The 23,888-nt window shown below is 38.2% G+C and overlaps 1 protein-coding gene and 1 non-coding gene across 9 annotated transcripts; both read left to right on the top strand.

Annotated features, from left to right (window-relative positions):
* The first annotated feature begins 3,847 nt into the window (after nt 1-3,847).
* LOC113056929 (LIM domain-binding protein 1-A-like) lies at nt 3,848-23,238 on the top strand. Of its 8 annotated transcripts, none has more exons than XM_026223877.1 (12): nt 3,848-4,189; nt 5,916-6,016; nt 17,248-17,350; nt 17,536-17,580; nt 18,022-18,097; nt 18,302-18,404; nt 18,561-18,733; nt 19,058-19,180; nt 19,942-20,025; nt 20,115-20,238; nt 20,328-20,467; nt 20,996-21,226. In XM_026223877.1, exons 2-12 carry the CDS (start codon nt 5,989-5,991, stop codon nt 21,224-21,226), a joined length of 1,230 nt encoding a protein of 409 aa, XP_026079662.1. In that variant the 5' UTR covers nt 3,848-4,189; nt 5,916-5,988. The 8 variants fall into 8 exon arrangements, with proteins under 8 accessions (XP_026079662.1, XP_026079660.1, XP_026079665.1 ...); XM_026223875.1 differs by having other exon boundaries at nt 20,328-20,473; XM_026223880.1 differs by lacking the exon at nt 20,996-21,226 and adding an exon at nt 21,589-21,642 and having other exon boundaries at nt 3,855-4,189; nt 20,328-20,473.
* LOC113057570 (small nucleolar RNA SNORA13) lies at nt 18,856-18,990 on the top strand. Its single transcript, XR_003277845.1, has one exon. It is a non-coding gene; the product is annotated as a small nucleolar RNA SNORA13 (small nucleolar RNA).
* Nucleotides 23,239-23,888: the final 650 nt, after the last annotated feature.

The following is a 23,888-nucleotide window of genomic DNA, read 5'->3' as shown; positions in this document are numbered from 1 at the left end:
ATACAAGATGTCTGTTACAAATATAATGTTTAGTCCGCACTTTAACACAGAAAAACACTGGTTAGCACTTAGAAAAAGGTCAGATTTCCATGATGTGTCACCCTTAAAATGAAAGGTGACACACTTCATTTTAAATACAAAAAAAAAAAAAAACCATCATCCATCTTCATAGTTTCCACTAGAAAAAAAGGGCAAAGCGTTGTCTAGTTTTATTTTGCCTGCCAGCTCTGCTCTCTATCAATGAAATCAAATGCCATATCTTGGAAGGAATTGTGATGGAGGCAATCAATTCAGTCTTCTGAAATGTACTTAGATTAATTAGACATACTCCTCTTGACACTGTTTAAACATCTCGTTGTGCCAGTAGGGCTAAATAATGCAGTACTAAAGAGGCGTTTTCTTTTCATCGTGGCAGTGAACTGAAAAGTTGCCTTCGTGTTCAGTTCAGTGAACTCAGTGAGAGTTGTTTTTTAGTACTTGCTTGGAAAGTTTCCTTACGGATCATCCATCATAGACATGTAATGATTATTTGCTATCAGTGCTTCTAAAGTGCACATGCTGAGGTTCCTGTCTGCTTTGAGTTACATACAAACATGCTGACTGAATTACAAGAGCTAATGTCCAGCATATGCTGCTGTTGCTAGAGGCAGATGCGTCTAAAGTAGCTTTACGTTTGGGCTGTAGGGCATTGTTTGGCACAATGAGGGCTGGAGTCAGCACAATGAAAGCATTAAGCATGAAATCCTGTTTTTTCTCGCTGGATGATACAAACACCAGAGCACCTGATGAAGTTCATCCTGATTTATGCACGATCCAGATACTTCACTTTGCATCTAATTCCTTTTTGTTCAGCTCAACAGGAGAAGTTCTTTTCTGTTTCCGTGCATTAATTCTGTCTTTTCCAGTTGGACTTAGTCACATTTTGGCATATTATTATAGTTGGGCATAACAGCTGCAGTAGATCATCTTGAATTATATTCTACCAAATACCCGCCCACCCATAACGCACAAGCAAATACATAATCACACACAATGTGTAGACATTGAAACTGGGCCAGGGTGGCTTTAGAGACGGTGAATCACAGAGGGACGTGGCACAATAAGTGGGTCACCTTCCATTATGTGGCTCTCATCATTAGAACGGTTCTGCTGAGACTGGTTGAGACTGGAGTCACTTGGCACTCTCCATTCCTCTCCATCCTGTCTCATTACTCAGCTTTGCTCTTGGCAAGCAGCAGACACCACTCAAAGCATAAAAAGACAGAAGAAAAATCTCATGTCCTTGTTGGCCAGAGCTGTTGTTTATAAAACATACTGTATTTTCCTAAGCAAGCAAATTATGGTGAAGGGATCACCCAGTTCCTCGGCCCACTGGGTGGAATTTAGTTTTTAACACTGCTTGACAGCTCATTAAGATAAAGCTTATTATATTTTTGTCTGTCTGGACATGCCCATTTTTCCTGACTACTTCAGCTTTCCATTACTAATAAAACAAATTGCTTTTGATTTCAGTGTGGGTCAAATAATTTGAAGAATGTCTCAATCTAGACATCACTGCTAGTGGAAGTTCAATGCAAGAATATCGGCTGATTTTGGCATTCTCAAAGAACTACCTTGCTGAAAAATCTTGCTCAAACCAGCCTAAACTGGTTTACTTGTCTTCCAGGTTGGTCAGACTGGCTGCCAGCTAAAGACAGCGTGGCCAGGACCGGATTAAATCACTAGGTTTTTTTCAATGGGATAATGAAAGTATTTTCTACTGAATAAACCTGCTTTATCTTCCCTAAGCTGGTTTAAGTTGGTTTTAGCCGGTTTGAGCTTGTCTCCCAGTCTGGTTAACCTGTTCTTCTACCTGCCTGACCAGATATAAAGTCCCCCAAACTTTGAAGACCAGCTCTCCATTCAGCTAAAAATAGCTCAGCCAGACTGGGAGTCCACCTTAAACCACCTCAGACTAACAAACCAAGTGGGTGTTTACACAACAGCTTTTAACTAAAAACTGAAAACATTTTATGAGTTTTGGCAGTTTATTTACATGGCAACAGTGTTTTGTTGGCCTGAAGATGAAAACTGTGTTTATATATATATATATATATATATATATATATATATATATATATATATATATATATATATATATATAACGTTTCAAAGTTCAAGTTATCTTTATTGTCTTTATATAAACTATAAAAATTACAAAGTGACATCGCCATCTACTGGCCTGGCATGCTTGTTACAGCATTTTTTGTCATTTTCGTAGATCAGTGTGAACAGGGATCGTCTATATAGAAAACATTTTAAAAACACAAAGAAGAAACTTCCCCGTTTTTTGTGCATTGTTATTATTTAAACGTCCCCCCAATTTATTTTTCAGCAAGCCAATAAACCGTTCTTATTCACAATGCTGTATAAACTCTTCCCATTCAATTACACTAGGTAGACTCTTTGCTTTGTATAACATAGTGTCTGTAAGGATCTGTCTCCAAACGTTGATTTGTGACCCATTTGCCATGTTCTCAAATAACCTTCACATTAAGCTGTGTCCGTCCTCATCTTAGGTCACAGGTGGCTGGGCTCCTGGGGCCCTGAACGAGTAGAGTTAATTGAACACAAGGCGCCCGTCCGCCTGCCTACGTGCTCGCCGCCTGAGTGGAACAGTGTATTTCCAGCGAGCGAGCGAGAGACAGAATAATGCTGTGCCTTGTGTGCCCCGGCGAGCTATCACTGCTCTGCCGTTGCCATGGTGACAGTGCCCTCGCTGGGTACAGCGGGCTGGAGAAGTTGCTCTGGCTCTGCGTCATATTTATTCCAGTGGATCCGTGCGCTCTCTCCCGCCCCCTCCTTTTGCTCTCCTCTGCGTTCTCTCTCTCTCTCTCTCTCTCTCTCTCTTTCTCTGTCCATGCTTTTTAGGGCTAATTGACCCAGCTCCAGATCATCAATACACCAAGCTTTGACTACCACAAACAGCACAGACTCTGAAAAGGTAAAAATGTGGTGAGGCAAACAACGTGGAACTTGATTAGATTCACTGGCTTTTATTGAACTCAAGCTGTTTTAGTGTAATAAACTGGCTGCATTTGGTGTTGTTTTCATGCACTTAATTGGACCAAGAGTTGATTGTACAGCCTTCCTCTCTGTTTCTCAACAGTGCGACCGGGAACACCAGCGTAACTGCGAGGGAAGGTCAGTGAGTGTCAGCGCACACAGGTAAACATCTAAGCTACCATAATGGTGGTGTCAGAGGAAAGACAGAGGAGGGATCATCTTTGTTTTCAGCAGAGTCGGAGTGTGAGAGTGTGTGACTGAGGACGAAGGAGAGGGAGGGAGAGCGGGACCTGATTGTGCAGTCTGTGGTGAAGAGCATCTCCCGAGGCTCAGGGCTTCAAAGCCAATCTGTGGCTCTGAAAACAAAAAGCCATTTCCTACAGCAGCGCAAAGAAAATCCTTCAGTGTGAAATTATTCTCAGTGAAGTGGCTCTCTTTGTTCTTTGCTCGCTGTGTTTTGGACTGCAGCTCCTCTCGGCTGAAGAAAGTAAATCAGTTGAGTTCATTAAAGGCATTTTAGGAGTAAGTAAATGATTTTACATCCGACTGGCGGGTCTTTAGTGCATGCGTGGGATTGAGAGTGTTGTCTCCGTGTCATCAGTATATTGATTTTGAGTGACAGGTGACATGTAATAACAGCGGTGCGAAGAAAGCAGTGTCCTGTTCCCTAGATACACCAGATGAGAGTCTGGGAAATCAAGAGGTTGCTGAGTGCTCTCTCACTCCCCCCTCTCTGGAGTTGTCAGGCAGCTTTGACAGGGGACGTGAAGGACCAGTGGTGTGTGAAATTCAGTAGTTAGAAGCACAGCCCACTGGAGGGAGAGGCTTTGAGAGGGGTAAGCGAGGGAGGCGTCGATCGATCGCGGGACTGACACGGAGCGGGTGCCATGCGGACAGGGACTTCTGTCTGTCCTTTGGGACTATGAGAAAGCCAATGAGTATTTAAAACAGGGAGGGCTGAAGATTTGAATGTGCACTTAGACAAAGACGAATGCTGAGCTTTTTACACTTGCAAAGTGAATAACTTCTACGGTGTATTGTTTGGTGTAAGTGGTCAGCCAGTTTTAGATACTGATTCCTTGAAGAAATTAGACCCCTTAGCACACTCCAAAGAGGCTGTTTCTCCAATGTCCCAGTGCTCCAGGTACGTGTTGCATTTTTAATCTAAACTGCCTGTAGCCATTAACTGAACCATTTTCTTGTCTGTACAAATAAATGGCAGTTGACATGTTTATAGAACAAGGTATTTCTATGTTTTTGGACAGGCTGCATGGAAATACGATGGTATTTTTAAAAATACTTCAGTGTACCGTTTAGATATGCTATATGAATATGGTAGCAAAATCATTAAGAATGATTACTGTACTAAAATAAATTACTGTGTTTCTGAACATAGTATTCTTAAAAGTACCATGCAAATACCAAGCTATATGAATATTGTAAGCATAAACAGTAACATTATCTTGTCATTATGAATAAATCACAGTTATTGTACAAAAAAAAGTAACCATGTATAATGGGAAATGCCAAGATAACCTGATGTACCAGGTAGATAATAATTATATAATAAACGATTGATTTTGTTGATATTGTCAGTAAAACTGAATCACATTTAGTATGATTACCGACATACACAAAAAAAAAAAAAATATATATATATATATATATATATATATATATATAATTTTTGTCACTATGAATAAACCACAGATATTGTACTTACAATTGTTTTTCCATCTAATGATTGTACTCTTGCAGGCGCTTATATTAAAATTAAAGACATAAAAAATTACAATAATACATATTTTTCAATATAATATAAGTCATTTTAAATTCTACAAGTGAATTTAGGCATCACAATACTATAATATGCAGTATAAAGATTGAGATTTAATTTATTAAATGTTATTAAATAAGGGTATTTTATATTAATACTTACTATACTAATATTACTTGTATTTGCTGTTTGCTAATAACTTCTAGGTAAATATTTACGATCAAAAAATTGTATATAATGATATATTTTATACAAACATTAACATTTGTTAAATTATGAAAGCATGATGTACAATTGCATGTATAATTGAATATCTAATATTTATTGATACTGATAAATAAAATAAAAGTATATCTAATATATTTTTTGGCTAAAAACTGATATGGTACCAAAATATTGTGCATGTCTCCCCCACAGTACTTTTTTGTGAATGTATCAAAGAGTGAATAATGCATAGCAATGCATAGGTTACTGAAACGGAAAGAGCAGAAGGACGGTTGTATGAGGAGAAGGCAGATCAGTCATGCAGCAGATCGAGTGTGTGTGTGTGTGTGTGTGTGTGTCTCACTCTGGCAGGGGTGAGCTGTACAGCAGACCCCAGGGAGCATCAGGAGGGCAGGCTGTACGTGTGCTTGTGTGTGTATGTGTGTGTTTATGCAGTGTGTCGTAGCTCCACTAGGCGGTAATGACTCCGTGCCTCTGGGCTCTGGCTGCTGCTGTTTATCTCCGTTAGCAGCACAAGGCAAAAATAGGCAATACATAGAGAGAAAAAAAGGACAGCATCACATGGCCAGTGTGCTCTAAAATGTGCCTCACAGGTCACTTTGACAATGTTGGCTCTCGCTTTTCCCTCTCCCTCCCTCTCTGATCCTCTCCTGTGTCTCACACACACACTCTGCCTCTCTCACTCTCATATTTTCTCCCTCCCACAAGTATTGAAATTTGCATATTAATGAACCTGGGTGCAGTGTCGAGCAGGAGTGTTATTCCTACTTCCTGTTTCTCGCTGAGCTCTTGTTTCTACATTTTGATTTTTTTTTGTGCCCTCCTCCGGCTGACTCCCCACCCCTTTCTGCCTGTTTCTATTTCTCAGAAGGAGCCCATGCTAACAGTGCGTGGACTGAACAACACCATTTCATTAAGAGCAGTGCCAAACATGTGAGAAGATGTCTGTTGGAGGTTGTGCTTGCCCAGGTAAGAGCTTCAATTCCCTCTCTTCTGCATGGACCGCTTCAGGCAGGAGTTTTGGGGATTTTTGGGGAATGAAAGGAAGAGCACGATACCTGGAAGATTTCACATCTTTTTTGCTCCATTACTGTGGGCCACTTAGGTCATATGTCGCATTGCATTGCACCTATGGCCTGTTTATTTGAACTGGAAAGGAGCATTAAATAAATCAGCATTCCTGTCGGGTGTCATTTGTTTTAGAAAAGTTAATTTGTGGCTTATATTTCTGCACGTAATAGCAAGCATTTGTTCGTGACCTGAGAGCAGTGACTTCCTGGACGTTGCTGTGACTTGACTAGCCTCTCTGACTGGTGTGTATAGTTGTGTGGAGTGCTGTGCTTTTGTCAAATGACGTCAGACATCGCTCAAAGCTTAAAAGTGCTTTGCATAGAGAAACAAGTAAAGGCTTTTGATTGAGCAGGACACTGTGGCAGTTTAACTTCTGACGGTTATGAAAAACATATTCTCTTTGTTTTTCCTTCATGTATCATGTTCTGAAAACAGTTTTAGGCGTTGGTTGGTCATTTGTGCCAATGGCAGGAGATAATATGAAGAAAAAACAAGTCCGTTCATCTGCATTGCAAACATTTTTCACATGTTGAAGGCATTTGAAATCAAAGGCATTCACTTTCTTGGCAGCTGTTCTTGCTCTGAGACTGTTGAATAGAGACATCTTAAACATATGTCTTGACTAATTTATATAGGAATTGCACAATCAGTCACAATCATAAACCACTGTATATTTTGCATACAAATTAGCCTTATTTTACATTAGTTAACTTTTATAAATATTTTAGTTATTTTAGTATTTTTACTTACATTTTTAATGCATAAACCAATATTAAAAATATAATACTTTTATATATTATCTATGCATCTATAGTTATCATTTGTTATATATTAAGATCTGTTAATTTATGTATGAATTAATATATTTATATTTTTAAATATTTACATTTTATGTTTTTATCCATTCATCTTTATAAAAATATTTGTATTTATAAATCTTTTTTTATTTGTTTATATATATATGTTTTGTTTTATATTTATATAATATTTGTATTTAAAGTATACATTTGATCAGTTCAAATCAAACCCAGGACTTTTCCAGCCCCACACTCTACTATGGGACAAAAGCTTCATAAAAACAAAGTGATGCTCCTAAAGACGTGGCTTCATGTTGGTGGTCTGACAGCAAGTATCCTCACTGGGAACCCCTGTTCAGTGGTGGCATGAAATGTTTGGCCATACACATTTTATAAATGTGTTAAGTGACATGTGATGATATAAAGCTGCTAAGATGGAAGATTGGAAATCTTGTTGTTTTAATGTTACCTGTTGGCCCTGTAATAAAAGAGCATGGCTGGTTTGTGTGTGGTCAAATATGCTGGAAGCAGTGATGTAGCATATGTTGACTTTGCTGTGCAGCCCAGTGTGCGCCATCACCTAAACAGAGAGGACAAATTTACACCACTAGACACAAGGCACCCTTGTTTCTGACCCAGTCTTTTTCTCTCACAAGTTTTAGTCTCTAAATCACTTAAATATGTTTTTAATCGAGTCCATATGTTCAGTCTATAGGAGTTTCCAAGTACCAAACTTCATGTTCTTAAGATCTGTGGCATCATGGAAAGACAATCACTATTACAAGGCACATAACGTCTGTCCTCTCCCTCACTGTGATAAAGATTAAAAACAGGGTGAATGGCATCAAGGCAAGTTTGGACCAGTGTGGGGATTGTTTCTGTGCCATAAACACAAGGCAAGACGTTTCTTCTCTGTGCAAGAGCCACAAAAGCCTCTCTGGCCAACCCCATTGATAAACAAGCCAAAATTTGGCACGTTGCATTTGTTGAAAATCAAGTCACAAGGGTACATTTTTACAAGCGTAGTCATGGAAATTTCCACAGACATGTGTCCTGTCTGATTGCTTTCCTTTTTTATGTGAGGAGGGAGGCTGGAAAAAGGGCGAGAGAAGAAAGAAGGAGACGGGGCTAGACTGAAACAGAGGCTCGGAGCATGAGAGATGGCTCTTTCTTGCTTTTGTGTGGGGTCCCACTGCGCCGTTTCAAAAAAAGGCAGAAGAGCTCCGTAACAAAAAACCTGCTTGTGATGTTCACCTCTGTCAGAAAAACACAATGCAATCTGTTCTTACAGCGCACGCCTCTCCCCTCGACACAGGTTTCATTTGAAGTCTGGTTTGTTTACATTCCTATGCTCTTATGGGCTGCACGTACAGTGGGCCGCCGTGATCTTCTCATCAGGATTCAGCGGATATATCGCGGAGCGTGGATTGCATGCTTTTAATGGCCTCTTTTATAGCTTTGTTTGAGCTAGATAAACCCACCGACGCTTTTAAATGATACTAAGCTCCATCCAGCTGCTCTCTGCCACTCGACTCTCTACCTCTCACCCACAAGCACTCAGTATCAGCATGTGTCCTGTTACCTCATGCAGAAAGTCACATGGCCCCTTGATTAAAAGGAAATGACTTTAAGCAAAGCTAAAATAGCAACCTCGGTCACAAAGCAAGCCTGTTTCAAGTTGCACAACGACGAAAGGGTTAGGGTGTGCCTGTCAAGTTAGGAGAAGCTGTGCTGATTTACATTCTCTCTGCTGGATTGGCAATGCCTGTGCATAGTGCGTTTAGCGTGCATTTGTGTGTGCGTGTGCAACACCCCCCGCCCCCTCCAGCCCGTGGCTCACGGATCTGTCTCATTACACAGAGCTAGAACAAAATGGCTTCCTGTACAGAAAATCAGCTCCCCTCAACTTGTCAGTGTTAGATGGGGATGTTAGAACTCGTTATGTCACGTGTCAGCGATGATGAGGGAATATTAGATAAGAGCTGACATTTGCCAGCTGTACGACTCCACCACAGCAAGAATCAATGTGCTTTTTGAACACTAAAGGACACATGATTTTATAGACTGATGATTTATTAGTGGTGCTTGGTAGGATAAGCATCACTATTGCTATTGCTTATATTTGTACCTCTGTTTGTGTTAAGATTTGGCATGTGACTCACTGTTTGGGCTGTGGATATGAAAGATTCCTTAAATAGTGCGGATTGATGATGAAAAGTGTGCTGTTACTTTTCCATGCGTTTTCAAACTGTCATCCTTCTGGGCACCATGGGGCCACAGTAGGGTGCTAGTGGTCTGCAAAATAAACGAATATGTGTCCGTGGACCACAGAACCAGTCTTAATCACTAGGCTATATTTTTAGCAATAGCCAAAAAAAAAAAACATTGGGTCAAAATTATATATTTTTCTTTTATGCCAAAAATGATAAGGATATTAAGTAAAGTTCATGTTCCATGAAGATGTTTAGTAAATTTCCCACTGTAAATATATAACAACTTAATTTTTGATTAGTAATATGCATTGCTAAGAATTCATTCGGATAACTTCAAAGGTGATTTTCTTAGTATTTTGATTTTTTTTGCACACTCAGATGAAAGATTTTCAAATATGGTCCGATCCTAATAAACATCAATTGAAAGCTTATTTATTCAGCTTGTTTATTTTTTCATTTAAAAAAATGGACACTAAAGACACATATACATATATGTGATATGTATATAATTTTAACCACATTCACAGAATTTGAAAATATTAATGCAAATGTAATTGTAGTAAAAAAAAAAAAAAAGGTTAGGTTAAATGTGATATTGCGATTACATAGGCTGCTAGTTTAATAAAAAGTTTTTTAAGATATAAGTTAATAAGATACAATTTTGAGTAACTTGTCTTTTAGACACAATATAACCAGTTACTGCACCTACTCTCGTGCCGCCATACTTGCCAAAGAAGCCAGAAACACACAGTATTACAGTTTTGTTCCTAAATGAATCAGTGTTTTTGAACAAATCGTTTGAGTGAATTAATCAATGACTCCTGAAAGCACTTGAATTTGTGCACTATATTGTAGAAAAAGTAATAGACCTATACTATCAATCTACTCTGAATTCGGTGTCTCATTCTTGATTGGATTGTGTTTTTGAGCAAATGATTTAATAGATGATCAAATAACTCACTTATACACACAGTCACTTGTCTCCACCTGCTGGTGTAATTAAGTCATTTGTAGTTAGAGTTATTGGGTTAAAGGGATAGTTCACCCAAAAATGAAAATTCTGTCATTAAATACTCACCCTCTTGTTGTTCCAAACCTGTAAGACCTCCATCCAATATCTTAATTTGTGTTCCAAAGATGAACAGAGGTCTTACGGGTTTGGAACAACATGAAGGTGAGTAATAAATGACAGAATTTTCATTTTTGTGTGTACTATCCCTTTAAGAATTCCCTAAAGAAATAGACTTACTCTGAAGATAGAAAAAAAGCAATCTAGAAACCAGTATAATGGTGACTTTTTGCTAGGGGTTGACTCTTTACTTGAGCTAATAATCTGCTTTGCATCTAACGTTACCCAAACCATTCTAGGAACTGCATAGCAACACACTTACTTCATGGTGGAGACCTTTGCATGTGCAAATACTTTGTTCAGAAAATGTTAGTGTGTAATTCTGCAATCATGATAAAGAGCAGCTGCTTTAGTTGGACCCGAATAACTGTATAGATTAGCAATTGTAAGTGTAAGACCGAGTGTAGTGTAGAACTGCAGTAATAAAATGAAAAGTAAGCAAAGGCATCTGTATCTTGTAGAGTGACGAGGATCAGCTGTTTGCTTCTCTATGATTTCCAGCTCAGTGGCTCCTGCCCTGAAACCTCAATAAACTCTCATGACCCGACCCTGCGGCTGCTGTTGCCAATGGAAACACACACAGTATGATTGCAACAGACCCCACACTCTCTCTGTATACCTGAAGTGTGTGTTTTATGTAAGGAACACCTAAAGTGCCAGTTCTGATTTATTCCCAATGACAGCAAATGTGTTTTCCTCAGTATGTTTTACTGCTCATTGATTTTTCTCAGCATTCTCATCAAATATTTCTACCGCTGCTTTTTGAGGTTTGACACTGGTGTTTGATGGCACAAAGTGTTTGCCAACAAAGTCAACAAACACCACAGTTGCTTATTAGTCATTCATCAGACACTTCCATATCCAAAGTGACTTACAGTATATTCATTACAGGTTCAGTCCCCGTGGAGTGACTTGAGGTTAAGTGCTTTGCCACATCTTTAACCACTAAGTTACCACTGCAGTGCATCAGGAGGCAGAATATTCACAGGATATTTGTTAAGCGTGGACATTTCAGAGCCCTCATCTTATTTCCTCTCACAGCAGCGCAAAGCGTGTTTCCGAGTGATTTAACGGCTTAAAGAGATGCTTGCAACAAAAAAAAGCCAGTCAATTTAATCCACCAGTGGGTTCACTTAGCTTTGCATACGTCTCTGGCAATCAAATGCATGTAAGACTTTTAGGTGGTAATGAGTGGTTTGACATGAAAAGAAAGGAATCACCTGTAGAGCACAAGCTTTAGAAAAGCCTGCGAGACAGTTTGATCCCTGCTGGGTCATCAGAGCATCATCATCTGGAAAACCAGTGGCAGTCTTTTAAAGTGTGTCCATTGCTAGTGATTGAGGTCAGTAAGAATTATCATTGTTATTTTTTTAAAGAAATCATTACTTTTATTCAACAAAGGATGCATTATGTTGATCAGACATGACAGTAAACACTTTTAGAATGCTACTAAATATATATTTTTTCTAAATAAAAGCTGCTCTTTTGAATGTTTTAATCATCAAAAAAAAAATTAAAAGTGGATATCACTCAAATATGAAAGAGCATTACTCTTTTCAACATTGATAATAATAAGAGATGAAGACCAGATTTCTGACTGGAGAAATAACCATTTCCGGAATAATTTGTATTTTAAAATGTATTCAACTGGAAAATAGTTTTTAAATTGTATTAATATTTTACAGTATTACTGTTTTTACTGTATTTAATCAAATAAATGTAGTGTTTTATTGAATAAAATATTTAAACATCTAAAGATAATCAAAAAATGTCCTCCTGTTATATTACTGAAATATTTTTGATAACCAAAAAAAAATAAAAAATAACAATCCAGATTTTACCAACATATTAGCATGTACAGTTAATATTTTCTCACTAATGATTTTACCATGACTTTTCCAGTTTGTGATGACAAGATAACAGTAACAATATCACAAAGAGTATTTACCAAAACAAACCCTTCAGAATATAAAATATTTCTATTGACTATAATTTTTTTTACATTTCATTCATTTCCAATCACACATTTGAAATTCCCTAAATCTACTGGTTTTCCAAGACGTAAACAAATATTCATGCATGCGGTATATAAATGCTTAATCTGGATCTGGGGATTTATTACACCGATTTCATGGGGAGGAAAAAAGTGTAGTCCATCTTTTGTGAACAGCACATGAGATTCCTCTCCTGCACATTCCTCTGAGTGGAGGACAGACATTAGACATGATTTGTACCGCAGTCATTCCCCCACAGTAGTTAGTATGGCCCTCACATATGTCGTCTGTCGCCAGAGCATTATCGCGCTCTGCCAGCCGTGTAGCTGTGAGCAGCCTGGGTGAGCATGAGGCGCATGGCTCCTCCTGTGCTTGTGTTTGGGAGAGATGATGCAGTGGCATAACAAAGAGCCCCTGGAGCACTGAGAGGCAAGCAGAGGCCTCATCAGGGAGAGAGATTTTGTCAGCCATGTTGGTGGAGGGTGGAGTTTTTCCCACAGAGGCAATCCTTCATTCAAACCAGAGGAGTTAAAATAGCAACAGCTTCACTGCTGCAGATGAAGCACGTTCATAAAGCTTCATAAATGAATTCAGCATGAGCCCCCAATGGAAGTTTAGCTATAATCGTTTTCTTGTTCAGCGTGTCTGAAATGAATGTAGCATTTAAACAAGCAGCTTATTAGATCCATAAGTTATCAGACCCACGATGAGATACCTGTCATCCTGATTTCGCACGCTAATTTATATAATCTTCATTGTCTCCCTTAACACTCGTGTATTTGTGAAGTTGGCCGGTAGTTTCTTTGCTAAATTTGTACTACAGTCCTTGGGACTTCAGAAAACGTTCGTGACACTAGGGGGCGATGTTGTTCTATCTGAGGGAGTCTAACCCAACACTGGAATTTATTAGAAATGTATTATGTTGATTTGATCCACAGCCAGATTAATATACAGTTGATTCTAAAGTAAAGTCTCTGGCTTGAAGGCTTTAATCGGTCTGAAAGAGACACCTGACCCAGAAATTAAGTTGATGTAATAATGCCTTTCTTTCTTTTGTGGAACATAGAAGATATTTTGAAAAATGTTACAATGAAACTCAACATTCCTCCTTTAATAAAATGTGAGACCGTTTTTATATAATTAGGAAAAAAGTGAAATGAAAAAAATGTGTATGCAATTTAACAAAATATTCCAAATGTTTTTAATATATATTTTTTGTGACTGGGTATGTTTGTGCATAAACCCAAGTAATAATAAAAAAAAATGGATTATAAATTCAATGTCTCTGTTACTTAGTGGAGAAGATAAGAAACATATCCTCAGCTCCGCAGAGCTGCTCACACTTACAAAAAAACTAAAAAGAGAAAATAACATATTTGTTTGGAAACCAGTTTCAATTTTAAAATGAAATTGTTTACCTGTTGAAAGTGTGTTCCAGAAAATCAGTAATGATGTGCTTTGATAGTTACAGATTTGAAAAAACAAAAAGTTGGGAATAAAGAACCCTGAACTCTTAACAACAACAAAAAAAAACTGTTTCATAAAGAAAGGATTCTTCAGCATACTATGGTTCTAAATAGATAAAGAACCTAAAGGGTGCAACCCTTTATTTCGTTAGGTTTATGCTGTAGACCTTTTTTCTGAGAAAGTACTGATATCACAAGGCAAAAGTTCAGCATGTTAGAATTTGCATATTTATATTGCCTGTGAAGACAGGACCGTGGAACTTGTTTTTGTGACCTCACCAACCAATAGCGCCAAATTACAGGAACAATACTATTGCGGCAAAGGTGCTCAATGCTGTTCCTGGAGATCCTCTGTAAAGTTTATTTCCATAACCACTCGAACACCTGTCTGTAATTTTGAATGTTTGATTAGAGTTGAAACTGGATCTCCTCGACTGAGCCAGCAGCCTTTTAGATAGTTTCCAGCCCAGATCTTTTGCTTAAAGCAACACCTTCACTCTGTTACATATATTGCCATTTGTAGATTGCAAGTTATGATCATGCTTAGCCAGTCATCTTTATCTTATATTCCATAGAACTCTTTAAAAAAATAAAAAATAAAATAAAGTCTAGATCTTAGCTCTCACTATCCATAGTGTCTTAAACACATACACGCACACACACAGACAGGGGGACTCTCCATAGGTGCAATGGTTTTTATACTGTTCAAACTGTATTTTCTATTGCCCTACACCTAAACCTACCACATACAGAAAACTTTTTACATGTTTAGATTTTGAAAAAAACACAATTTATGTTTTTAAGCCTTTTGAATTATAGGGACATAGGCAGTGTCCTTAAACCTCTTTCATGTTGTAATACCATTTGTGTCCTTGTAAACCATCCAAACCATGGTACACACACACACACACCTTAACCATCTATTAATGATAAAAAACACGTTTTCTACACATTCTGTAAGTTTCCCAATTGTTTGTCTGAGCATTATTCAAACACAAGGGCTTATGGGTGTTTTCCACTGTCTCACATTGCAGCATGAGCTTGTTATTTTGTAGTTTTACAATAATTTGCTGTTGCAGGAAAAGATGAAGCCTGTAGTGATTTCACAGTCAAATTGTGGTTATAATATTTTATTGTAGCAAATCAGTTAAACCTCATAAATTCTGGCACTTATGTTTTGTGACCAATTCACAGTTTTTTCTGGTCCAAATGTCTTAAGTTGTGACATCAATTAAATTAACCTGGGAAATTTATATACAAATACAATACAGATTTACATGATTATTTTATATAGATTTAAATATACCAATTGCATATTATAAGATGTATGTTTTATGTTTCTTGTATATTTTCTAAATGTATAAAATATTTAAATATAACCAAATTCTGATGTTTTTAGTGTTTATTTTTTTAGTGCATATATACACACACACATACAATTTTTAACTTGCAAAGTTTCAGACTGTTTTATGACCTGATGTTTATTTAAGTTTTTTAAGTCAAAGTTACTAGTTAGTTTGAGGGCTACAAACTAAGTTTAAGTAAATTAATTTAGAGAATCAGCAGCAGGGTCTTCAAAAGATGTGTAGGTGCTGTAAACAAAGCCCTCTCTCTGTATTCATTGAAGTCATGTGTTAGTTATTTACTTATTTGTTTATTTTAGTTTAACTGTAGTCCACTCTGAAGTGTTTTCTTGTTTCTCTTTTGACACGTTTACAACGTAGGCTTTCGTCGTGAAGTGTGTCCCGGATGAGGGTGCAGGGCTGGGGGAGGGGTGGGTTTGATTGGAGGGGACCGCGAGGGGTTGATGCTCAACCAGTGCAGGGAGTGTTGAGGGGGGTTGCACGGAGAGAAAGAAGGGCCTGGACTATTGTTCATGAGCAGGAACAAAGGGTCGCACGGGCACTTTTCCTCGTTACCCCCTTGAGTCCGGTTCCCGTTTAACACGGTCTACATCTACCAGCGCCGAAGCTGCATTTTGTAACTGCTTTTTGCACACCACCATGGTTTGAAACGGGCTGATGTTTCAGCTCACCTGGCTTTAACGACAGCGACCGACAGAGCGGGATTATAATCAGGGAGCACCGGGGACAGAGCGTCGAATTCCATCTTGGATTCCTGCAGGTGCGCATGAGCGTCAGTCTAACGCTAATTCACAGCAACGTTTAGTTTTAAAGCGAGAAAACGTGAAAATAAATGCGTTGAATTGCGTCGCTATGGTGATGTTGTTTACGCTGTTAGGAGAAGCAGCAGCCTGTGCGGGCCTCGCCTGTGTTCCGAGCCAGGCCTGGCTAAGCTAGGCTATCAAGTTGGTCGCTATAGTACACAAATATAGAGACTTGCTAGGAATCATATGCTAAAAACAGCGATAAGTGTTTTGAATTAAGTGGCGTGTGTTTTAAAAGTAGTTAAGTGCACTTTTTGTGTGAAATGTATGAAGTAGTGTGGCTAACTTACACCTTAGTAAGTATCTTAGCACAAATGTTTTCCGCAACAACAGAGAAAGGAGGATGAAGTGACTGCTATTAATCTGTGGAGAAGTGTGAATATGCATTAAATGCAGGTCTTCGCAATATCATGAGTTTTAATTGTCGAAAAGATTTAATTTGAGATTAAAATGTTTTTGTTTATTTATTTATTATTTTGTGTGTAAATTGCATTATAACACACGTTGTTTTTCTGATAAATTTAATGTGAGTTTTAGTCAAACCGTGCAAATATTAGAAAATTACTGAGAAATAATTAATGCATTAAGTTTCACCGATACATTAAAAGCAGCTCTAATGGAAAGAGAGTAACGTTAGGTATTAAAAGAATGTATTTTAAGTATGCAGATTTCTAAAATTCACAGAGATAACACATTGACAGGAGGGTGCACCAGACGAGTAGAATAGCAGATCTGTATGACCATGGATAATTTCCCCAGATTTTCTGGTTGACTGTCATGCAAAATTTGGAAATAAAGTGCATTTAATGGATAATGTTGCATTATAGTAATTGACTGAATTGTGCATTGCATTAGATTAGTCTTTGTCAAGCCTGTTTTTGGGTTGTTGCTTTAGGTTTGCTGTTTCAGTTTAAATGAATTACAGAGCAGGGCTAGCTGGAGTTACATGAATCCCTTTTACGGGATTGGGGGATGGGCTGTCATGAGCTTCAGGGAAATGTCACGTGATCACATAATGGTGTTTGCTGACCAGGGTGTGGGGGACTATCAGTCTGAAAAATACATATTTATTGTTTCAAACAGATATTAAATATTAAAGCTCATATCAACATGCATTTCACTAAACTAATTGCAAGGTCAGACAGTAGGCATGAATAACTCAAGCCGCCTAATATATTAAAAAACAAGACGTTATGCAGAAGTAAGGCCAAAAATAGACATGTCTTGTTTACCTACAGCTGCACTAAATGGATCAGGATTTTACTGGCTGGGTTTGTAGACCTGTCTGTATATTTTGTGAATGGACTCTAAATCTAAATGTCTGAATGGTGTTCTCTCTCTCTCTCTCTCTCTTGTTATCTAGGCTGTTCGTCCAAGTCATTCAAGCTGTACTCCCCAAAGGAGCCCCCCAACGGTAGTGCCTTCCCTCCGTTTCACCCAGGCGCAATGCTGGATAGAGATGTGGGGTGAGACTTGTGATTACTTTTGTGTTTTTGCCTAATGTGTGTGTGTGTGTGGCTATTTTCTAGTTTTAAAGTAGTAGTAGTTTGGCATCTAGCTAACATCTAACTAAAGTAAACTGATCATACACTAGATATTTAATATGAAAGGTGCTCATTTTAAGGTCTTAATAATGCTCTTTATATTGCAGTCCGACACCGATGTATCCACCCTCTTACATGGAGCCTGGAATAGGGTAAGAACTTACTTGGCTATTGACATTTGGTCTACAGCAGTTTATTTACAGGTGATAGACAACAGGGTGTAACACAAAGTGGATGTACAAGCTTTTGGTTTCGCTTATTATTGTAAACTACCTCAAGCCTTTTCAGACTCTATTCTGCCTATTCACTCATATTGTTTGGATATTTTCTAAAAAGTGGAAATGTATTGTTATACAATTCATAAACGCGTGCACCACTACTGTTCGAAGGTTTGTGGTCAGTAAAAAAACTTTTTATGTTTTTTAAAGTCGTTTACCACACTCACCATTTACTGTGAACTATTATTACAATAGAAATGAAAATTTTCCTATATTTTTTAAAATGTATGTTACTCAAAGCTGAATTTTCAGCAGCCATTACTTCAATGTCACATGATACTTTAGAAATCATTCCAATTTCTTTTCATGTTACAGGAGGCACACACCGTATGGGAATCAAACAGACTACAGAATATTTGAGCTCAACAAAAGACTACAGAATTGGACAGAGGTAAAAAAGAATTACAAATAAATCACATTCGTGGTACACAAATTTATAAAGGGAGTAGCGGAAATCTTCATTTGTTGAAATGGAAACAGTAGGTTGTTAGCATGCATGCAAAACCATGGCATTTACTTGCTGCTTGTTTAGCAAATGTAAGTTTATTTGAATTAAGATTACATGTGAATAGTGTTTTTTGTTCTATCTCAGCAGGACTGTGACAATTTGTGGTGGGATGCGTTCACTACAGAGTTTTTCGAAGACGATGCAATGCTGACGATCACTTTCTGTCTGGAAGATGGTCCCAAACGATATAGTAATGTCCTGTTTTATAAAGTCACTTCAGTGTTTTTAATGTTTGTGTTTGAATTTGACCCTGAATAAACAAATATAGACAGAGAAATGAGAAAATGCATTTATATCCTGCTTTTCCCCACTGTATCTGAATCCAAAATTCTTATCTTATTTCCAGCTATTGGTAGGACGTTGATCCCTCGGTACTTCAGGAGTATTTTTGAGGGTGGGGCCACTGAACTCTTCTATGTGCTGAAACATCCCAAGGAGTCTTTCCACAATAACTTTGTGTCCCTGGACTGCGATCAGTGCACCATGGTTACACAGAACGGCAAACCCATGTTCACACAGGTATCCTTTTCCTGTGTGTTTATTGCCAGAGTTTTAAAACGTTAACTAAGCATTTCTTTTATGAACACCGTTGTACACCACACTTCATGTAAAGTTTATTATCAGAAATAAATTCTAAAAATGGCCTTCATGTGTTGCCCGTTCATTTCCTTTCCAAAGTGAATGCGGTGTCAGAGAAGGCATACATTAACTCTTGTTGTGATCTTAAATGGGATTCAAAGTACTTCCATTAAATAAGCTCTGCAATAAGAACATAACGATTGAGTTTAAAGTAGGCCACCTCCACCTTTATGATGTTGCTGAGAAGTCCTTTCATTTCCTCAGGTGTGTGTGGAGGGCAGACTGTACCTCGAGTTCATGTTTGATGACATGATGCGTATAAAGACGTGGCACTTCAGCATCAGACAGCACAGAGAGGTGGTGCCGAGGAGCATCCTGGCAATGCATGTGAGTTTGATTTCAGTATTTTCAGTATTGACAATCTTAAGGATTTGTTCTAGAGCCCCTACACAGTGATATAACGGTTTAAAAGTCTGGGGTCATGATGTTTTTTATTTATTTACCAAAGACACATTAAATTGATTAAAAGTAACCGTAAACCCATTCATAATACTACAAGTGATTTATGGTTCAAATAAATTCTGTTTCAATTCATCAAGAAACCCTGGTAAAAAGGTATCATGGTTTCCAACAAATATTAAGCAGCACATCTGTTTTCAACATTGATGATAATATTTCATGAGCACCAAATCAGCATATTAGAATGACATCTGATGTGACACTAAAGACTGTAGTAATGGCTGCTAAAACTCCGCTTTACCATCACTGAATACGTTTTTTTTTTATTATTTAATTTTTTATAACTATATCCACCGTATAAGTGGTTTGTGTTTTTAACTATGTAGCATAGGTGATAAGAGACTTTTTTTAAACTGCACTTTTGCTATTAATTCAGACCATTTTGTAGTTTATCTAGATAATTTCAGCTATGTGCTGTTTTTTGTTTTGTTTTACTTTATCATTGTAAAGACGTTTTAAGAAATATTTCTTCATATTTACATTTTTTTTTTTTTTTAAACAAAAAATTAACCACCTTGTAGTTTCAGTAAATGTATTTAGCATAATTGGTGCTTGTCTTTGGTAAATCATGGGTAACAACCATGTCGGCACACATTTGTTGTTGATTTACTAAATTTGTTCCTCAACAGGCCCAAGACCCCCAAATGCTTGACCAGCTATCAAAAAACATCACTAGATGTGGCTTATCTAACTCCACGCTGAACTACCTCCGAGTAAGTTCATTTCCATCAGTCTGGAGAACGGTCGATATGAATTCAAAAACATTACTAACACTTTTTTTTTCTCTCTCTCTCTCTCACAGCTTTGTGTAATCCTGGAGCCCATGCAGGAGCTGATGTCCAGACACAAGACGTACAGTCTCAGCCCACGAGACTGCCTCAAAACCTGTCTGTTTCAGAAATGGCAGCGGATGGTGGCCCCACCAGGTGAGAATCGAGCGACTTTCATCTCAAAGTCGAACATCCAGCAGTGTCCCACCCGATTCTCAGATATCTCCCCTGTGCTCTTTGTCCAGCTGAGCCAGCAAGACAAGCCCCCAACAAGCGGAGGAAACGAAAAATGTCCGGCGGCAGCACGATGAGTTCTGGAGGGGGGAACAACAACAACAACAGTAAAAAGAAAAGTCCAGCCAGCAGCTTTGCGCTCTCCAGCCAGGTACCTGTAAGCATCTCATTTTGATGTCCATTTTGAGCTATGGGAGACGGGTTAGCGGGAGGAGGGTGGACCAATGCTTGTATTCAAGTTATGCCTCATATTAGGAAGACAGGCCCAACATAGAGACAAGTGGACATGATCCAATGCTGGGCAGTCCCTGGTCCTTTAGGGCCGCAGGTCTGTGGGTTTTTTGTGCTTTTTGTCAGTCTTTTGGGTGGTTTGAGCTCCAGAGACGCAGCCAACACTAGAGACCCGAGGTGGAATGAACCCATGCAGCACTCAAGGATCCGGGATGCCCACCATGGCAGATCTATTTAGTGTTATGCATGGTGAAGATAGCCTTTTCACACACAGCACTGCTGGTTTAAGTTCCCGTGCTGATTTGGGCTTGTAGTGGGCAGAATAGTGGAGGTGTAGTTCCTCAGTGCCTTCTGCAGTTGCGATGTGGTGTAGAAAGCCACCGCGTCCCCCTACGGAGCACCCCCGTGTTGTGGGGATAATGTTTGCGCCCCTTCCTGTCCCCTGCAGGATGTGATGATGGTGGGAGAGCCCACTCTGATGGGAGGGGAGTTCGGGGACGAGGATGAGCGGCTCATCACGCGGCTGGAAAACACACAGTTTGATGCGGCCAATGGCATCGACGACGAGGACAGTTTCAACAGTTCCCCCGCCCTGGGCACCAACAGCCCCTGGAACAGCAAAGCTCCCTCCAGCCAGGAGAGCAAAAATGACAACCCCACCTCACAGTCATCGCAGTAGAAGTGTTAGGGGCTAGCGAAAGGCTCGCAAGACCCGGTCCTAGACTTCTGCTCAGTTGGCCTCCTCCTTTGTCGCCGTCAGACATTCCGTTTTTGTTGTTTGTTTTGTTTCTTTGAGAGTCGTTTTGCAACGCCGTCCGTTTCTGTGTCTCGGTCAAGCTTAGCGATCAGGCTGTGGGTTATTGTTCCAACCTCGGGTCTCTCTGTGCGTGCTGTGCTTTGACACGCATGGCCGTTTCTGTAGTGCTCACTTGACAGGAAAGGATCTCTTTTTATCTGACCGTTTAGTGATATGACCATTGTGTGCACCTCAGACTCAAACCCAAAGCTCCATTTTTAAAAACTCAATTATTTGTTTTGTAGGACCTGGTTGGAACAAAAACCTGTACAGTTCCGGAGCTTGAGGACCGGAGTTGAGAACCACTACGTAAAGTTCTTTAAGTAAAACTAAATAAAGTGTAAAGCATCGAGGTTCTTGAGTTTGGTTATGCCCGGAATGGTCACTGAGAGCTTGCCTGACCATTACACCAGACTCAAAAAAAAAAAAGTATTTGATTTTTTTAATTTTTATTATTTGTTTGCATTCTGTTTAGTTTCTTGTTTTTTATTTTTTATAACGATTTCTAAAGTGAAAAAATAAGCAAGCAAACAAAAACTCTAAATATCCTTTGCACTCTTGTCACTGTATTTTGGATCTATTTTTCTTAAAAAAAATTATGATGAATTTTGTTCTTATTAAAACAAAAAAATTGATAATCTTTAACTGGAAAACGCTGTCAATCTCAATGTAAAATAAAAAATTTTGTATTGTTACTGTTACCAATATTATTGTAAGTAGATGCTAATTTGCTTTAGTCTTTCCACCTATCTGTCTTTGTTTCTGTTTAATCATCTTTGAAAATGAGATTACATGATCTTAGCATGTATGTCTGGGAACTGCATGTGTCAGACATTAGCTATCGCAGCTGTAACAGTCTCATTGTTCGCAGGATCTACATCCTACAATGTTAGTACAACGGCCGGTGGCACATTTTGTCCCAAGACCGTTGCTATAAACATTGTTTCATGGAGATTTTTAGCCTATATTGAAAAGAACAGGCTGAGCTCAACGCCTGTCGTACACAATGATCATTAGTTTGCTTTGAACGTGTAGGGAAAACATCAAATTAGTATCCCAGCTATTGTTTTTTCTTAACCGATGCTACAGACCAAGGAGCAAGATCCTTTAATCAACACGTTTATATAATGTTTTTGTTTTTTCATCATTTTGTTTGTGTATTTGTGATTGTATATTTAAGATAGTAGCCAAGTTCTGTATAAGTGTAATTCTATTTACTCTTCTTAGGACCCCTGTGCCCTTCACCCCTTCATATGTCAAAAGTAAAACTGAACCTCTCATTTCAAATTGTTTCTAGATGCATTTTAGGTACAACTACCTTTTACATGAGAAGGTAGATTATAGTTTTTAAGTCGATGTACAATGTATTTATTTTTTTTAAAGTCTTTGCCATTGCATTATATTGAGACAATACATGTTGCTCTGTATTTGATGTTGCCTTTGTAGATTATTTCACTTGTTTTTTTTTCCCTTAACCTAAGATGATATATTAGTCCTTGAATGAATCCTTAAGAATTCTTATTCAAATTTGTATAATTAAACATTATCCAGGTCAATAATTCCAAGAAGCCCCTTTGAGGTTACATTGTATTAGGTTTTAAAATACCAGAGGGCACTCCATTGCAGGGCTTCCACTGACTTTTAAAAACGGTTGAAGACTAAATTATGGTTAAATATAACCATTCTAAGGCATACAAATCTGAAATTAATTTTTCTTCAATGTCACTTGTGAAATACAGTGTTTCTGGTTTATTTCTCAAATCGTCCATAGAGCTGGCGTGCTCTTCTGTTTTCAGAGCATCTTTGTTTCTGGTTGTTTTACAGATATATGTTTGCCATGTGTCTGCCATTGACAGTTGATATATGGTACCAATAAAACTCATTTTCACAAGCTATCGTGCCTAGTATGTGGTTAAAATATCAACAGTGCATTAAAAACTATGGGTTTTTTGATAAGAAATGTGAACAACTCTTAAAAGTCAATACTAGAGTGTTAATGACGCTTCATATTTCCAGGTAGATCCTCTGCAAACAGATGCCGATCTGAAAGTGTTTTTGTTGTACTTTATGTTTATGGTTAGTACAGTGTTTGCTAACCTGGTCGTTTGTGAGTGATGAATCTATCGAAGGCCACCAGGAAGCATGCATGTCCTACTTTTACAATGGAACTGTTAACAGGAACAATAAAAGGAAATCATTTAAAATGTCCCGTGACAAATTTTTGTGTTGTTTGAATAAGTTAAAGCAGGAAAATTGGAATTAACTATTTGGAATTCTTAGCAATATTGTTAGTTTTAAATCCAACTAATTTTCATTAAGCATCTACACGTCCTCCTTATTCATCTGCCGTTAAATGTTTTTGAGTAAAAGATGTGACACTCACTTTCAAATCTGTTATGACATTGATAAATGCAGTTCTAACCCAAAATAATTTAAGTGCACCCACTTTTGTCACTCTCAATTTTTTTTATAAAAAAATGTAGGCCTTTAATTTAATTAATTGATGAAATCTAAAATTAAATGTGTTTAAAAAAATTTGTTGTTG

Source organism: Carassius auratus, chromosome 38 (genome assembly GCF_003368295.1).
Source record: "Carassius auratus strain Wakin chromosome 38, ASM336829v1, whole genome shotgun sequence".
In the NCBI taxonomy this organism is placed as follows: domain Eukaryota; kingdom Metazoa; phylum Chordata; class Actinopteri; order Cypriniformes; family Cyprinidae; genus Carassius; species Carassius auratus.
Note: the sequence above shows the minus strand (reverse complement) of the source record. Positions and strands in the feature narration are given on the sequence as shown.

Excerpts from the sequence above, each read along its gene's own strand:
- LOC113056929 (XM_026223874.1), top strand. The coding sequence starts at position 5,989 with ATGTCTGTTGGAGGTTGTGCTTGCCCAG. Across the intron at positions 18,098-18,298 it reads GACTACAGAATTGGACAGAG|CAGGACTGTGACAATTTGTG; the intron begins GTAAAAAAGAAT and ends GTTCTATCTCAG. Across the intron at positions 20,474-20,995 it reads CGCTCTCCAGCCAGGTACCT|GATGTGATGATGGTGGGAGA; the intron begins GTAAGCATCTCA and ends TGTCCCCTGCAG.